Raw genomic sequence first — 16,652 nt, 5'->3', positions numbered from 1 at the left:
AGGGCTGGAGCAGATACTAGACATGGATGGGGCCCAGTTCAATCACCGGTACTGCAGGGCCTCCCAAGCACCCCTGGGTGCAATCCAGGGGAGCCCCCCACCCCATGGAAAGGAATCAACTATAAGACACTCGTGTCTCTGTTGAAGAGCACGCCTGGCCTGGCCCGTGCCAGAGAGGCATTCCCAGGAAGCCAGATCCTTCCACTGCAGCCCTGGGCCGTCCTCCTCCCTCAGAGTCCTGCCTGACACCTCAGGTGCGCGCCTTCCCGGGGGTCACACGGCTCTCCTTTGCATTCCTCACTTCAGAGGTTTTGTGGAAATAAAACAGCTCACTCTCCTCTCACATCACACTCCTCGGCCGTGTTAGCACCTCCCAGGGCCCACCTTACACATCCTCTTCTGCTTTCCTGCAGCTGCTAGATTGTTTCTCCAAGGCGTTCACAGCTGCAGTCCTGGTTCTAGCACTGCTGTGTGTCCCGGCAGAGACAGAGGGGCTGCTACCCAGTTCTGAAATCATCTATGGCCCCCGCATCTATGGCCTGTTGGGCTCCCCCGCATCCCCGCCCTGGGCCTCCTTCCTCCACTGTCCCATCTGAGGCAGCTGGACCCAGAACGGGGGATGGTGACTGGGATGGTGACCGAAGGGTGAGTCACAGAGTCAGTCCCAGATGTGCTCCTCAAACCCCACCAGCAGCGGCAAGACGCCTGTGGGGAAACTCCTTCTCTGTGAGCTTCGTTCGTCACCTAACCTGTGAAACGGGAGCGCCAAGATATCGACAAAGTACACACACAGACACAGGGTCAAAGCCGGGCCCGTTGCCTGGGCGCATGCAGGCTGCCACTGGGCAATCCGCTAGGGCCACGTGGGTGTATGTGACACAAACCTCCAGTCACACCAGGTGAAGAGCAACAGGAATTTATTGACCCGCATTTCTGGGATGCCTGAGGGGGCCCTGCGTCAGGGGACCCCGGGATGCTGACATGAGAGGGACCGGTCCTGTCCACCTCTGGGCAACTGTCCTCGACGGGGTGGCTGTTCTGGGGCAGGCTCAAGTGGGGCTCTGGGGCTACAAGATGGAGGGCAAGGGGCCCCCAGGGAGTGAAGTTTCCCATTCCTGAAACTTACTGTCCAGACCCAGGCCAGTGTCACTGGCCACAAGGAGCAAGGTACCACCCGAACCCCAGATGCAAAAGGGTTTCCAGGCAGTGCTCGGTGCCCAGGCTGCTCAGTGCTTAGGCAGCAGCTAGAGGATCCATCGAGATGCCTTCAGGGAGGCCCTTGGCTCGACCCCTTGCTAGAGTCCAGGAGAAGGTGGCTCGGTGCGGGGCACAGGCTTCATCTCTGGGCACAAACGGTCCCCGAGCACAGGGCAGGTGTGGCCCAAACCCAGGAAACAAAAAACAAAGATGAAGAAACGGGACCAGCAACTCCCACCCTATGTCCCTTCCTTTCAGTGAGAGGGACTGAGTCCTCAGAAGGGCCAGCCTGGCCCCCTCCTAGAAGGCCACCACACACACACACACACACACACACACACAGAGTCCCTCAGGAGCACCAGATCACACACACACACACACACACACAGTCCCTCAGGAGCACCAGATCCCTGCAGGGGACAGAGACTCAAAGACACAGACATATACATATGCACAAGCACACACACAGACACAGAGACACACACTTATTCACAGACACTCACACACACACACACAGAGTCATTCACATACAGACAGATTCAATCACATACACACAGACATACACAGACACACACTCATTTTCACACACACACACACACACACACACCCCTCCTAGCACAGCTCACTCTCCCCCTAACGCCACCCCTGGGTCCCCAAGCCAGCGCACATACAGACCACACCAGCCTTTATTGGGCCCCAGAGGGAGACTGGACCTGGGCTGTTCATTCTCAGGCTGTGTCCAGAAGGTGCAGTGTTGAGGGCACACAGGGGGAACCCCCAAAGTGGCAATAAGTTAGGGGGAAATTCTAAGGCTGCTCTGACCACCTGGCTGGCACAGCCCCACCTGACACAGCAGGCAGGGAGGCCAGGGGGCCCAGAGTTGGAGAAGACGGGATCCCCTCAATCAGAGGGCCCGGGTGGCGGGGAAGGGTCCCGAGGGAGGCTTCAGAGTCACCAGGGGCAGAGCTGGGGGCAGCAGGGGGTCGGCCTCGCCCCAGCGTCAGCTGAGCTCCTACAGATTCTCGTAGTCGTCATCCTCAGGGCCGTCCTCCTGCTTCTGCTGCTGCTCCTCCTCCTCCTCTTCCTCCTCCTCGTCCTCCTCCATTTCCTCTGCCTCGTGGGAACTGGGGGTGGCTGAGAGGAGACGGGGGTTGGCCCGCAGCAGGTGCTGCTGCAGGTGCCCCCCACACCCAGCCGTCCCCACGCACCAGGCTCAGTGCTCACGGCCAGCGGCAGCTCCTGTGACACGTTCACGTACTCCCGGCTCCCGTCTGTGGCGACATGTCGGGGGAGATGGCCACATGCCCAGGAGGACAGGCCCAGACCCAAAGGCGACCGAGGGAGGGGAACCCCGGGCCAGGGGCGGGTGGGATCAGCCCCAGGGCAGGGCTGATGGCGCTCACCCAGGGATGCGTCCGCGCTCTCCTCGCTCTCCTGGATGTTCACGTAATCCTCCCCGGACTCCACTGCAGGGAGGACACAGGCACCCGGCAGTCACCCCCACCCTGGCACCAGCCCGGCACCAAAGAGCCCAGAGCCAGCCTTATGGGAGGTGATGGGGAGAAGGGGGTGGCGGGGCCTGAACTGACCAGAGGGAAGGCGGGGGCGCCCTCAGACTCCAGCCCCCCCACCCCCGCCGTGCTCTATGCCCCTCTCGCTCCAGCCCCTCGCTCCTTCTGGCTTCTCCACAGAGATGTGGAACGGTTGGGGCCTCAGTCTCCTCATCTGTGAGCTAAGGTGTAGAAAGGGGCCGCCTCGAAGCAGGGTGCATGCTAACCCCCACCCTACAGACAGGACAACCGGGGCACAGGTGGGACGGAGTCTGGTCTGGGCAATGCCAGCCCCCATCATTCTCTGCTCAGGACGCCCCAGGCCTGGCGGGGGGGTGGTGCACAGGGGCCTGGCGGGGGGGTGCACAGGGGCCTGACAGGGGGGATGCACAGAGGCCTTGTGGGGGGGTCCACAGGGGCCTGGCGGGGGGGTGCACAGGGGCACGGCAGGGGGGGTGCACAGGGGCACGGCAGGGGGGGTGCACAGGGGCCTGGCGGGGGGGTGCACAGGGGTCTTGTGGGGGTTGCACAGGGGCCTGGCGGGGGGGGTGCACAGGGGCCTTGTGGGGGGAGTCCACAGGGGCCTTGTGGGGGGATGCACAGGGGCCTTGTGTGGGGGGTCCACAGGGGCCTGGCGGGGGGTGCACAGGGGCACGGCAGGGGGGGTGCACAGGGGCCCAGCATGGGGGTACACAGGGGCCTGGGGGGGTGCACAGGGGCCTGGCGGGGGGGGCACAGGGGCCTGGCAGGGGGGTGCACAGGGGCACGGCAGGGGGGGGCACAGGGGCCTGGCGGGGGGTGCACAGGGGCATGGCAGGGGGGGGCACAGGGGCCTGGCGGGGGGGTGCACAGGGGCCTGGAGGGGGGGTACAGGGGCCTGGCGGGGGGGACACAGGGGCCCACACGTGGCTGAGCTACAGCCTGAAGCAGAGAAGCAGCCAGAACCCGGATGGAGCCCGGGGCAAGTGCAGGGGAGAGGGGGAGAGGGAGGGCCCGCGGAGGTGTGGCTGAGGAAGGGGCCCAGGCAGGGAGAGAAGCTGCTTGCAGGAAGCAGGGTGAGGCCGGAAGAGCCCCCCAGCCTTTACAAAGGACTGTAATGGCCAATGGACGGTCCAGAGATGAACCTGGGGGTGCCCCAGGCAGACACAGGAGTGAGGGAGGAGGCCAGAGGCAGCAGAGGGTCAGGGAGGCCTGCGGGATGGAGGCGCAGCCAGGAAATCCGCACATGGGGGTGCCAAGAGAGGGAAGGAGAAAGGAGGAGCGGGGATGGGAAGGCCGGGCTAGGCGTGAGGGGCAGGGGAGGGCCGGACCCGGGCGGGGGGAGCGTGGCACTGACCCGAGACGGCGCTGTCGCGGAAGCCGGGCTTGCTGGCCTTGCCGGGTGCAGGCTGGACGGCAGTGCCGGCGGCAGGAACATCATCAGGAAGCACCACTCTGAGGGGGTCGGGGGGTGAGAAAGGTCCCCCACCCCGCCTCACCCCCCCACCTGCCCGTACACTCACAAATAGCCCCCATTGTGGTCCTCCTCATCTTCGTCCTTGGGCACCAAGTGGGGTCCTGGGGTCATGACACGGGGTTCAGCCCGGGGTGGCGAGGCCCCACCACCAACCCACCCCCCCCCCGCCGCAGCCTGGTACCCAGGCCCCCACTCACCCTGGTTCTCATAGCTAGCCACACTGTCAGCTAGAGAGAGAGCAAGAGGGAAACTGAGTCAGCTCAGGTGGGCCCAGCCGCACCCCGCCTGCCCCATGCTTACCCCCGTCGGAGTCCTGCCTGGAAGACGGTGCACAGCGGGAGCCCCCAAGGGGCTGAGGGGATCTCCTGGGGGTCAAAGGTGAGAGGTCAGACCCTGGCCGGGGGTCTCTGGGGCGAGAGGGGAGGCGGCAGGGAAGCAAGGTGAGCCCGGGAGAGCAGGAGCAGGACGCGCAGAGACCCAGGGCTACTCACAGGTCCAGGTGGCTCAGGACGGTCACAGGCGGGTGGGGAGCGACCGACAGGCAGGGGACGAAGGTGGCTGTGGACACAGGACCCCGATGCCGAGCGGACTCTGGCCGCACCCCACCCCCTCCAGGAATCTCGGGGGCACCCACCTCGCCCCCACCCCAGCTCAGGCCAAGGCCGGGGCCCCGGGCACTCACGGGGCGGCTTTAGCACCAGGCTGCTGTGGTTCACGCTGCCGGAGACACAAGTTGGGGGTCACGGGCCGGGAGAGGCCCGCAGACCCCCCCGCAGGGCAGGGACGACGCGGGGGTCCTGGGCACTCACCTGTTCATGGACGCATTGCCGTCGTAGGAGCCTGGGGAAGACAGGGCCAGTGAGGCAGGCGGGGCGCCCCCACCCCCACCCTCGGGGCCCCCCAGCTCACTCGTGTCACGGCAGCGCAGGCACAGGGCCAGCAGCAGCAGCAGCAGCAGCGGCAGCAACGCGAGGCCCAGCGCGTAGGGCCCCAACACGGCCGCGTCCATCTGCGGGGTCCCGGCCCAGGCCGGCTGCCCTGCCCGCTGCACCCCTCGGGCGTGGAGCTGCTGCAGGGGTGCTGGGGCCTGGGGGCGGGGGAGCCCTCCCTAGGGCTCCCCTCTCCTCGCCCGGCCGGAGGGGTCTGTGCCGGCTCGCAGGGTGCTTGCGGGCAGGGCTGGGCTGGAACCGGGGCTCCAGCGCCCCTCCAGTGCTCCTGCGCCCCGGCCCTGCTGTGTCTCGGCGCTGTCGGCCTGTGGCAGGAAGCTGTGGTTCGGCCGGTGAGGGCAGGAAATCATCGGGCTCCTCGGGCGGGCGCTGCGCCCGCCCCTTCACACCCCCACCCCGCCGGGAGGTGACAGCCAGGCGGGCAGCACCCAGCCCCTCCACCCCTCCACCCCCGCCCGGGCCAGAGGGAGACTCCGAAGCCTCAGGGCCACCAGCTGCCACACGGGGGCCTCGAGGCACGGCGAGGAGGGCAGTGGAGTCAGGGGCTCTGCAGGCCGCGGGCACACGGGCGTGAGTCACGGTCACACCAGGCCAGCTCACCGCTCCGGGCCAGCCCCCAACACTGCCCGCCGCCGCCGCCTGGGGCTGGACGAGACCCGAGTCCACAGACGACAGACCCCACACACCCCAAGAGACTCACACAGGCACTGAGGGTCCGACTACAAATTTATTCCCTTACAAATAGCACCGAGCCCCCGGGCTCCCTGGAGGAGGCGCCTCTCCCGGCCGCCCCGCGGCAGCCCTCTGAACCGTCCGTGTAGTGTCTGGGGCCCAACCGTGGCTGCGGCGTCCTCAGAGCTGGGCCGAGGCCTATGCCCGGCCCCCGCGCCCGCGGGAGTGCCCGCGCCGGGTGAGCGAGTGAGCGGCCGCCGTGGCCTCAGATGAGCACGCTGGACACGGGCACCCGCGTGGAGCGGCCGCGCTGGGGCACCACGATCCGGTCGTCGGCGGGCGCCGCCTCTCGCCACAGACCTGCCGGGAGAGGGCCAGCGTCAGGGCGGGGCCGGGGGCAGAGGCGGCGGGGGAGGCGACCGCGGGCGGCGGGCACGCCACTGACCCTGCACGTGGAGCTGGGCGCGCCGCCGGTCGGCCTCGATCACCATGGCCGTGCCCAGGAAGGCCGCGCCCCCGAGCGCGCCCACGAAGGCGCAGAGCATGAGCGAGAACTGCAGCGCCCGGAACTCGGACAGGAAGGACGGGGGCCAGCCCCGGCGCAGGCGGTCGGAGATCTGCGGGAGGACACGGCCGGGAGACAGTCGGGGACGGGCACCGCGCGCGCGCGGCCCGCGGGCTCACCGGGCACGCGGGGCCCGCCTGTGCTCACCAGCCCGATGAGGTAGGGGCTCCCGGCGTCCCCCAGCAGGTGTGACAGCACGATCTGGAAAGCTTCGGCGGTGGAGCGGCGCGTGGGGATCACCACGTACTGGGGGGCGGGGAGGGGGCGGGGCGTTGAGAGGCAGAGGTCAGAGCACCCCGGCACAGGGGGGGGGTGCAGGGGGGGTGCAGGGCTGGACTCGGTGGCTGTGGGGGGCTGGAGGGGTACCCGCTCACCAGCAGAATGTCAGCCACGATGGCCCAGTTCATGGACAGCAGCGTCTCCCCGATGAAGATGAAGATCTGGGGCGGGGGGAGGGGGACACGGGGTGTCAGTCACATCACAGGACAGGTGAACACAGGGAGCCTCCCCGCACCCCTGGGCCCAAGAAGTCAAGTCACATGACCAACGTCCCCCGCTCGGAAGGGCCCGAGCTGAGACCCGCCACCGGCGAGTCCCGCCCAGCCCTGCCCCAGCACACATGCTCCCCCCCACTCAGCACCCCACCTCTCGGGTACTCACATAGGTGGCCACGATGCTCCCGCGGGCGCAGGACAGGGCCAGGAAGAGGAAGGGCGCCGAGCCCAGGAGGCCGGTGGCACAGACCAGGGGGTCAGCCCGGGGGTTGGAGCGGCGGAGGCGGCGGCTGACTTCCACGCCGAGGCCCACTCCCAGGACTCCCGTCAGGCAGGTAATGAGGCCGAAGATGAGGCTGGGAGGCGAGGGGAGGTGGAGGCTGGCAGTCCCATCGCCTGTCGCCCCCGTCTCCCAGGCCAGCACCCAGGGCTCCCCACGCTCCAAAGGAAGGTGCAGCCAGCCCCCCACTCCCCCCTGACCCATTCCCACCCCGCCCCCACGGAGGTACCTGTCGGAGGAAGAGCAAGAGTCTCCCGGGAGGCAGGGGGGCGTCTCCCCCAAGACCACTCGGGAGCGCAGCAAGAACGCGGGGGCCCAGAGGGCCAGGGAGCCCGTGACGAATGCCACGGCAGTGAAGCCCAGAGAGGAGAGGATGAAACTGGGGCTGCAGAGAAAAGGAAATAGGACTTCAGGAGTGCTGGGCTGGGCCCTCCCATCCGTGGGCAGGAAGCAGGTCCTGGACCTCAGCACCTGGGCCTGTAATTCACCCAGGAGCCACAGGGGGGCAGTGGTGGCTGGCTGAGAGGATGGAGGGGGTCAGGCGGGGAGGGGAGGGGAGGGCAGGGCCCCCAGCAGGAGGGATCAAAGAGGAGCCCCTTCAACCTCACACCAGCTGTCAGGCTCTCTGTGTGCACCTCAGGTTGGGGCAAGATGGAATGAAACTTGTTTTTTTTTGCTTTTTGGGTCACACCCGGCGATGCACAGGGGTTACTCCTGGCCCTGCACTCAGGAATCACTCCTGGCGGTGCTCTGGGGACCATATGGGATGCCGGGAATCGAACCCGGGTCAGCCGTGTGCAAGGCAAACTCCCTACCCGCTGTGCTATCGCTCCAGCCCCAGGAATAAAACTTTTTAAAAAAACAAAATAGAGGGACCAGAGACACAGTACAGAGAATAGGGTGTTTGTGCATGTGGCCAACCTGAGTTCGATCCCCAGCACCCCAAATGGTGCCCTGAGCCTGCCAGGAGTGAGCCCTGAGCGCAGAGCCAGGAGTGAGCCCTGAGCACAGAGCCAGGAGTACTCCTCTCTGAGCACAGAGTCTGGCCCAACCCCACCCCTCAAAAAAAAACAAACAAGTTAAATGGTTTTATTTACAGAAGTTTACTTGAGAGAGAGAAAAGAGAGAGAGAGAGAGAGAGAGAAAAGAGAGAGAGAAGAGTGAGTGAGAGAGAGAGACAGAGACAGAGGCAGAGAACGAGCTTATTCAGAGTGGAAAAAGCTGACACTCACTTTCTTGACAGAGCCCTGAGATCTGCCCACCACGAGGTGGGGGTCAGGGGAGGGGAGTCCGAGTGACGCTCCACAGCCCCCCGGGGCGGCTCCCGGACCACCAGGAACAGCAGCAGAACCGCCACCACGCCCAGCCCTGGGGTCACCTGGGGAAAAAGCAGCTTCAGGACGGGCACAGCCAGTGGGGAGGGAAGCTGGGAGGGCGGGCCGGAGGGAGCACAGCAGGGGAGCACCCACTGGAGCAGCGGCCAGGCTGTGGGAGCCCCCCGCTTCTCCAAGCACCCTACTTTTCAAGAATCCGTTCCCCCAACTTCTCTCTCAATCCCGTACTCATCTGGGGTTCCGACCCAGACCTGACACCACCCAACTCCAGCTGAGGGAACTGGTTTAACCTAATCAGGCACCACAAAGCTCCTGCCCAGGCCTCACGGGCCCGGACAGCTCTACAGGGGAGACAAACCGGCTGAGGCGTTCGAGTGCGTGAGAAGGAGGTGCAGAGAAGAAAGCAGACCTGAGGAAAGGATGAGGCAATTCCTGGGAACAGTGGACGCTCTGGATCCAACCTGACCTGCACTCCCACGGAACGTGTCATCACAGGTCAACCCAGTCCCATATGTGGGGCCTAACGTTTTACAACGAGCTCTGTCGCACCAGGAGTTCCGTCTAGCACACGTCTTCCAGAAGGCTCGGAGGGTGAGCACTGCCTCCGAAGTGTGTGGTGTGTGGTGTGTGTGTGTGTGTAAAGGCAGGAAAGGATGAGCACTGCCTCCGAATTGTGTGGGGTGTTGGTGTTGGTGTTGGTGATGGTGGTGATGGTGTGTGTGTGTGTGTGTGTGTGTGTGTGTGTAAAGGCAGGAAAGGGTGAGCACTGCCTCCGAATCGTGTGGTGATGGTGGTGGTGTGTGTGTGTTTGTGTGTGTCTGTGTCTGTGTGCGTCTGTGTGTCTATGTGTGTGTGTCTGTGTGTCTGTGTGTGTGTGTCTGTGTGTGTCTGTGTCTGTGTGTCTGTGTGTGTCTGTGTCTCTGTGTGTGTCTGTGTGTGTCTGTGTCTGTGTGTGTCTGTGTGTCTGTGTGTGTCTGTGTGAGTGTGTGTGTGTGTCTATGTGTGTGTGTGTGTCTGTGTGTGTCTGTGTCTGTGTGCGTCTGTGTGAGTGTGTGTGTGTGTCTGTATCTGTGTCTCTGTGTGTGTCTGTGTCTCTGTGTGTGTCTGTGTCTGTGTGTGTCTGTGTGTCTATGTGTGCGTGTGTGTCTGTGTGTGTCTGTGTGTGTGTCTGTCTGTGTGTCTGTGTGTGTGTGTGTGTGTGTCTGTGTGTGTCTGTGTGTGTGTGTGTGTCTGTGTGTGTAAAGGCAGGGAAGGGGGTCGGGAATCACCGCCCTCCTCAGGCCGCAGCTACTCACCCTCAGAGCCCAGTGCCAGTCGCCAGCCAAGTCCTTCACTTTGGATCCAGCGATGTACCCCAGGCCGCTGGGGGAGGGGAGGGGTGGGAGAGAAGGGCGGCAGTCAGCGTCGCCCCCAACCCGGCGCCAAGCCCACCCCCTCCCCAGACCACTCACCTGCCCACTGGGATAGCGAAGTAGAAGACGCTGAGCATCCGGCTCCGCTGGTCGGCCACGAAGAGGTCAGCGATGAGGGTGGGCGCGATGGTGGAGTAACTGGCCTCCCCGACCCCCACCAGGCCCCGGGTCACGAGCAACAGCCAGAACCGCTGAGGAGTGAGACGAGGGCGAGTGGCACCCGCCCTGCGCCCGCCTCCCGCCTCCCGCGGCGAGGGCGGAGAAGCCTGGGCTGCGCCAGGCTGGCCTGCGCTCGGGTGCTGGCTCCACTACTTACTAGCTGGACTGTGGGAAAGCAACTTAACCTCTCTGAGCCTCAGTTTCCTCATCTGCAAAAGGGGGATAATGACAACTTGTTCACATGCTCCTGGGAGGGCTGGCGGGTGAGAGGGGTGCTCGTTACCGTGCACCCAGAGAGAGCAGTATTGGTCTCGATTTCTCTCCTGCCCACCCCCAACCCCACACTCCAAGAGATGGGACTAACAGCATTCTGGCTAAGGTGGGGGGCTGTCTGCCCACCGAAGGCACCTGCCGGTGAGCCCCAAGAACAGGATGCCTGTGGGGGCCAAGGTCAGCGATCGGGACCAAGGTCAAAGTTCCGGGGCCCAAGAGTGAGTGTGCCCAGAGATTTCAAAGGCGCCGGCAAGCAGGAGCCGGAAAAGCTAGAGGAAAAGCCGGGAGAGGTTCCCCGAAATCAGGAGAGACTTTTCAGAAGGAAGAAGTGGGTCAGCTGAGCCAGAGCCTGAGTAACAACAGGTCGGGGGGGGGGGGGGGGGGCTGCATTTAGCAACCGTGTGGTCACTGTTGACTCTGGCAATGAAGTGGCGGGGGCGGGGCGGCGGGACTCAAGGGGGGCGGGGGAGGAGAGGAAGTGCAGGCTGCCCCTTCACCCAGACCAGCGCCGGGGCAGGGGCCCGCGAGAGGCCTGACCAGGGAAAGACGCGCGTGTTTAGGTGCAGAGCTGAGGGAGCCGTGGTCGGGGGTAAGGGCATGACGCAGAGAGATGGTTCTGGAAGTCTGAGGGGGGGGCGAGGATCCAAGCAAGCGGGGGGTGGGGACTGGACCCAGGAGATCATTTGCCTTCCCATGGTGTGACAACAAAGAGCAGCAGGGGGTGTGGGGCACGGAGAGTCAGCCTGGGGCCTCACCTCTCTGGGGATGAAGGATGAGCCCAGGGTCACCAGGGACCAGAAGGCAATGCCCCCACACATGAGGTACTTCCGATTGTACCTGTCCCCCAGGTAGCCAAACACGGGTGCCAGCACCATGTAGCTGGAGATGAACACTGGGGGGAAAGCAGAAAGTCACAGCCCCATCCTGCCCCTGCTTCCTACCCATCTCCCACCCTTCCCAAGCCTCCCCCAAGGACAGACGGGCAGCTGACGCCTCTCATCCCCTGCAGCCAAGAACTCCACCTGAGCTCCCCGTGACTGACCCCTCACACACCGTGTGCCCTCCACCCTCCCAACGGCCAAGGGCCCAGCTCACCCCCCTCTTGAGGTGACCTGTCCCTGCCGTCCCCTCCATCGGGAATGTCCTCTCCTGAATGTGGCCACCGTCCCCAGCATCACGGCCCCAGCCCACTGGCTTTCCTGTCTTCCTTCCCACAACACTCATCCCTGCGGAGACCCGTCTTATTCTCAGCGTGGGCCTCTCAGGGCTCTGCTCCATCCCGCGTGGCGGAATGTCAGCGCGGGGCAGCCAAAGATCTCGCCCAAGTTGAGCTGCGTCTGTGTGTTCATCTTTAACAAGCTCCCCGAGCACAAAACGGGTGCTCAGCACACGAAAGAAAGGGCTGCTGTGGGGGCCGGAGCAATAGCACAGCGGGTAGGGCATTTGCCTTGCACGCGGTCGACCCAGGTTCGATCCCCGGCATCCCATATGGTCCCCCAAGCACCGCCAGGAGTAACCCCTGAATGCAGAGCCAGGAGTAACCCCTGAGCATCGCTGGGTGTGACCCAGAAAGAAAAAAAAAAAGGCTGCTGAGAGAGTGGCTGCTGCCCTAACTCAACAACTCTCCAGGGCCGGGCCCGGCTTGCCTACCATTCTGTTCCCCCCCCCCTCGTGACTCTGCTTCAAGCACCTATAGCTCAGTTTAGGCGTGGAGGGGAGCAAAGAGCATGGAGAGACCTGGCGTCAGAGGCCTGCTCTGCCTCTGGTTTGCTGGGTGAGGAGCCAAGGCTTCCCTCTTCCCAAGCCTCAGCTTCTTTATAAAATGTAATTAATACGTCCTCCTTCCCGAGGAAACAGGAAGAATTCCTAGGGCCGGGGAGACGGCTCAAAGGGCTGGAGTGCAGGCAACGCACACAGAAGCCCCAGGCTAGGTCCCCAGCACCACATGGTCCCCTGAGGACTGCGGGGTATAACCCAAAAGCAGCAACAAAACTCAAGGAGCTGGAATGATAGGCCAGCAGGTTGGGCGTTTGCCTCACACACAGCTAACCCAGGTTTGGTCCCCAGCATCCCGTACCGTGACCCAGGCAAAGCCAGCAGTGGTCCCTGAACGCAGGAGTAAACTGTCAGGTGTGGCCCCAAAGAAAAAAAGAACAAAGAGAAAAAAGGATTTGGCCCTAATTGTGCCTCTCCCTCAAATTCTAAAATTATGAACAAATAAAACTCAGCTCTTCCCATTCCCGGGGCCGGGCAACAGTACAGCGGGCAGGGGAGCAGTTGCCTTGAATGCAGCCGATCCGGGTTCAATCCTCAGAATCCTACATGGTCCCCCAAGCACTTCCAGGAGTAGTTGCTGAGTGCCAAGCCAGGAGTAACCTCTGAGCATCATGGGTGTAACCCAAAAAAAGCCCAAAAAAAAAAAAAAACCCAAACCAAAAAACAAAAACCAAAAAACACCACCGTTTCCCCATTCCAGACATCCTTCAAGCCCTTATTAGGTTCCCACCTCTCCTAGTCACAAGGTGCACCTCACTTCACCCCCCCCCCATTAGCCCTCCGAGGTACCCTGGGGCCCATCGCACTGACAAGGAAACGGGTTGAGAGCCTGAAGGCCTGCGCCCTCTGCACTAGTGAGGAGGAAAACGCAGATTTCATCCCAGGCCTGTCCTTCCCGTTACCCTACGGCGGTCTCTCCTTCACCGTGTGCCCCGACCATGCACAACAGCCCTAGAGCAAAACCTGAGCCTCTGCACCCCCCAGCCCCCCTAGTTCGGGCCGCAGCCCTCCTTTAGGGAGCCCCGGCCGGAGCGCACAGGCAAACAGGGCCGCTGTGCGCCACCGCGCCCACTCACCGGTCTGGATGAGGCCGGAGCTACTGTCCCCGATGTTGAAGAAGTGCTCGATGTCAGGAAGGACACCTGGAGAGGACACGGCTCAGGCTGCGGCCCTGGAGGCCGCGCCAGCCCCGGGCCCCGGCCACGCTCCCGGGAGCCCGTACCCGCCACGGTGAAGCGGTCCATGTAGTTGAGGAGGTTGATGTAGCACAACACCGCCACGATGAGCGCCGAGTGGCCCGCGGACACGCCCGTGATGCGCTGCAGCCCCTCGCGGTCCGGGATCTCGGGGCCCTCGGGCTTCGGGGCCCCCGGGTACCCCGGCAAGCCGGGGCCGCCGGGCGCCGGCCCGTCGTCCGTGTCATCCGCCTGGCTGAGGAAGGGCGCGGTGTCGGCCCCGGCCATGGTCCCCGGGGGCCGCGCCCGCCCGCGCGCTCCGGTCCCACCGACGATCCCACCTGCGAGGGAGGAGGCTGGAGCAAGGCGGGCGGCCGGAGCGCGGCAGGGCCGGGGGCACCGGGCCCGGCCCGCGTCCCGCCGCGCGAGCCCGGGGCGCGGCGGGGCAGGAGTGCGGTGCGGGCGCCCGCCCCGGCTGCGGCCACCACTCACCCCGGCGAGGAGCCCACCACACCCGCAGTCGCTCAGCCCCAGCGCGGCTCCGCGGCCACCGCCATGCTGCCCGAGCGTGGTCATGTGACAGCTGGAGCCGGGGGCGGGGCCTAGCCCCATGTGACCCTGGCGGGGCGGGGCCTGCCCGTCACGGGACCCGCGGCCGCCTACGGATGCCGCACACGCCCCTTCCGCGCCCCAGCCCGCCACGCGGGGAGGCCGGCGGGAGCCCGCAGCCTACCTAGGTCGCCGCGCCCTGGGCAAGCTCCAGCCCCCTCCCCGAGCTGGATCTAGGTTTCCGGACGTATGAGACCCCCCTCGGCTGACTTCTCGAGCCTTGTTCTTGCGTTTCTTTCCTTCATGCCCTTCTTTCTGTTTGTTCTGCCTTGAGATGACCCACTCGCCTCTTGGGGCGAGCCCCACGCTCGGTGGTTGCGGTGCTTGCACACACCTGACTGTGGTTCGCGGGGGACCCCAAAGGCGGCCTCCTGGGGATCACGCTCGGGGCTCCAGGTGCTCTGCCCACTGAGCCATCCCGCGCGGATCGTGGATCTTCAGTGATTCCGGAGCTGGCCGGTTTGCCTGAGCGCCTGCGTCTCCTGCAGGAGGGCCGGTTCGAACCCGGCCCCGCCGGTCCCCCAAGCACCCGGAGCCCAGAGGTAGCCCCTGGGTGCTGCCGGATGTGTGCCACCCAAAGTATAAGCAACCGAGAAACGTTGGACTCGGGAACTAACCCTGTGACTCTCGGTTTTCTTTCTTCCTCGCAGACGGCTTACACGCTCAGAGTTATGAATGAATGAATGAATGAATGCTAAACAGTGACCCCCCGCCCTGCCCGTTCCTTACTATCTGGGGGTTCCCAACAAACTAGCCCCGTAAACCCTAGAACCTGCAGACCAGGAAGAAAGTGCTCCTGAACCCCAGCCACCTCCCACTCAGCTGACTGGTACCAGGACTGAAGCTCTTGCGCCCTCTGGCGGCTCACTTGGCTGGAGGCCGGCAGGGAGTCAAGGCTAAAGACTAAAGGGAGTAGCTTTGCGCAAGGGGCAGTTTTCTGGTTCCTTCCCCTTCTAGATCAGTAGGAACGACATTAACACTGGCCGTACTCCTGTCCCGAGAGAGGCAAACAAAAAGAAACTTCCTCAGAACTGTCTACATTTAATAGTCCCCGCACCAATGGGGCCGGGTGGCGTTCCTCAGTAGAGCACTTGCCTCGCTGGGTTCAATCCCACACACGCACAAAAATCTACAAATAGCTCCATATAAAAAAATGAAACTCTTCCGGAGCGATAGTACAGATGGTAGGGCTTTTGCTTGCACACGGCAGACCCGGGTTCAATCCCCAGTGTCTATGGTCCCCCGAGCACTGACAGGAGTGACTCCTGAATGCAGAGCCAGGAAGTAACCCCTGAGCATCACTAGGTGTGACCCAAAAAGAAAAAGAAAGTCGCTGCATTCTGTATTTAAAATAAAGATTGTTTTGGATATTAAGGTTGGGGGAAGGGGATGGAACCAACCCAGTAGACTTGGGGGCTACTCCTGCCCTCTGTGCTTGAGAGTTGCTCCCGGTACATGGTGGTGGGGCCAGACCCAAGCCTCCCCCATGCAAATCATGTGCTCTGCCTGTTGAGCCATCTTTCTTAACCAAGGAAATAATTGCCTTTTACTTATTGGGGGGTGGGGGGGCGTTGTCATGTATGCCTCCTGCATGTAAAGCATGTGCTCAGCCACTGAGCTGTCCCGCTGGCCCCTAACAATTTTTTTAATAAAAAGAAATCATTTCCCATTTCTGCCCAGTCCAGACTTGTCCTTACATTGTGGAAAAGAATTCCTGTGAAGGGAAGACAGTGCAGTGCAAGAGTTTTGGTTAGGAAGGGGCTGGAGTGATAGCACAGCGGGTAGGGCGTTTGCCTTGCATGCGGTCGACCCGGGTTCGATTTCCAGCATCCCCATATGGTCCCCTGAGCACCACCAGGGGTAATTCCTGAGTGCAGAGCCAGGAGTGACCCCTGTGAATCACCGGGTGTGACCCAAAAAGAAAAAAAAAGTTTTGGATAGGAAGTCTGAGCGAGGGGGGAAAATATAGAGTAAAAGAAAGCAGCAGGGCTGGACCCATACTACAGCAGGTAGGGCACTTGTCTTACCCAGGATTTAATCCTTGGCACCACATACAGTCTCCTGAGTGATTCCTGATCGTGGCCAGGTGTGGCCCCAAAACCAAAACCAAATAGATTTGCTCTGCAGCCAGAGAGATAGCCCATGAGTGAGCACAGTTTTGTTTGTTTGGGTTGGGAAGGAGTACGGGGAATTGGGGGGGGGGAGTTTGGGCCACATCTGCCTGTGCTCAGGGATGAACCTGCAGGGCAACCTCTTACGTACCTCTGCACTCTCTCTCCAGCCCCTGAGCTTTTTTCTATGGCATCTATTAGGGGGGCCACACACAGCTGTGCTTAGGGCTCACTCCTGGCTTTATATTTAATAAAACACTGTGTTTAATAAACATGTCTTGCAAGCAAGAGGCCTAGATTCAATTCTGGCGCCACAGGGTGCTTTGAGAACCACCGGGAGCAACCCCTGAGCACTGAGATGGGAGTAGTGCTCAGCATCACCAGGTATGACCCCTCCCCCAAAAAAAACCCCACAAGTTTAAATCAGATTCGCATTTGATTTAAGCGCAGTGGCGGAGTCAGGCATGGGTAGACAGGAACTGCTTTGGGGGTGATGGGGACAGCCATGATGGGAGTCGCTGCTGATGGGGGCCAACGTGGCATCAGGCCTGAGACCTGAGTTTCTGACGCCATGGAGGACATGCAACGTACTCATCCCTTCACCACTCGTGCATCAGGGAACTGCCGGGCGTCAGGGAATCT

The 16,652-nt window shown here is 63.0% G+C and overlaps 2 protein-coding genes across 3 annotated transcripts; both read right to left on the bottom strand.

The window, feature by feature from the left end:
• Nucleotides 1–946: 946 nt before the first annotated feature.
• Nucleotides 947–5,516, bottom strand: LAT (linker for activation of T cells). The gene is made up of 11 exons (XM_055136233.1): nt 5,113–5,516; nt 5,013–5,043; nt 4,886–4,920; nt 4,695–4,761; nt 4,504–4,568; nt 4,401–4,430; nt 4,250–4,304; nt 4,084–4,181; nt 2,601–2,663; nt 2,406–2,468; nt 947–2,331 (listed from the first exon to the last, which is right to left on the bottom strand). Exons 1-11 carry the CDS (start codon nt 5,210–5,212, stop codon nt 2,210–2,212), a joined length of 729 nt encoding a protein of 242 aa, XP_054992208.1. The 5' UTR covers nt 5,213–5,516; the 3' UTR covers nt 947–2,209.
• Nucleotides 5,517–5,858: 342 nt separating this feature from the next.
• On the bottom strand, nt 5,859–13,885 carry SPNS1 (SPNS lysolipid transporter 1, lysophospholipid). Of its 2 annotated transcripts, none has more exons than XM_055135167.1 (13): nt 13,783–13,885; nt 13,338–13,631; nt 13,192–13,257; nt 11,095–11,231; nt 9,947–10,098; nt 9,791–9,857; nt 8,394–8,539; nt 7,391–7,546; nt 7,048–7,237; nt 6,762–6,827; nt 6,535–6,633; nt 6,268–6,439; nt 5,859–6,182 (listed from the first exon to the last, which is right to left on the bottom strand). In XM_055135167.1, the coding sequence occupies exons 2-13, from the start codon at nt 13,576–13,578 to the stop codon at nt 6,088–6,090; spliced, it is 1,587 nt and encodes a 528-aa protein (XP_054991142.1). In that variant the 5' UTR covers nt 13,579–13,631; nt 13,783–13,885; the 3' UTR covers nt 5,859–6,087. The 2 variants fall into 2 exon arrangements, with proteins under 2 accessions (XP_054991142.1, XP_054991143.1); XM_055135168.1 differs by having other exon boundaries at nt 13,338–13,546; nt 13,783–13,872.
• Between the last annotated feature and the right edge of the window lie 2,767 nt (nt 13,886–16,652).

This window comes from Sorex araneus, chromosome 4 (assembly GCF_027595985.1).
Source record: "Sorex araneus isolate mSorAra2 chromosome 4, mSorAra2.pri, whole genome shotgun sequence".
Lineage (NCBI taxonomy): Eukaryota > Metazoa > Chordata > Mammalia > Eulipotyphla > Soricidae > Sorex > Sorex araneus.
Note: the sequence above shows the minus strand (reverse complement) of the source record. Positions and strands in the feature narration are given on the sequence as shown.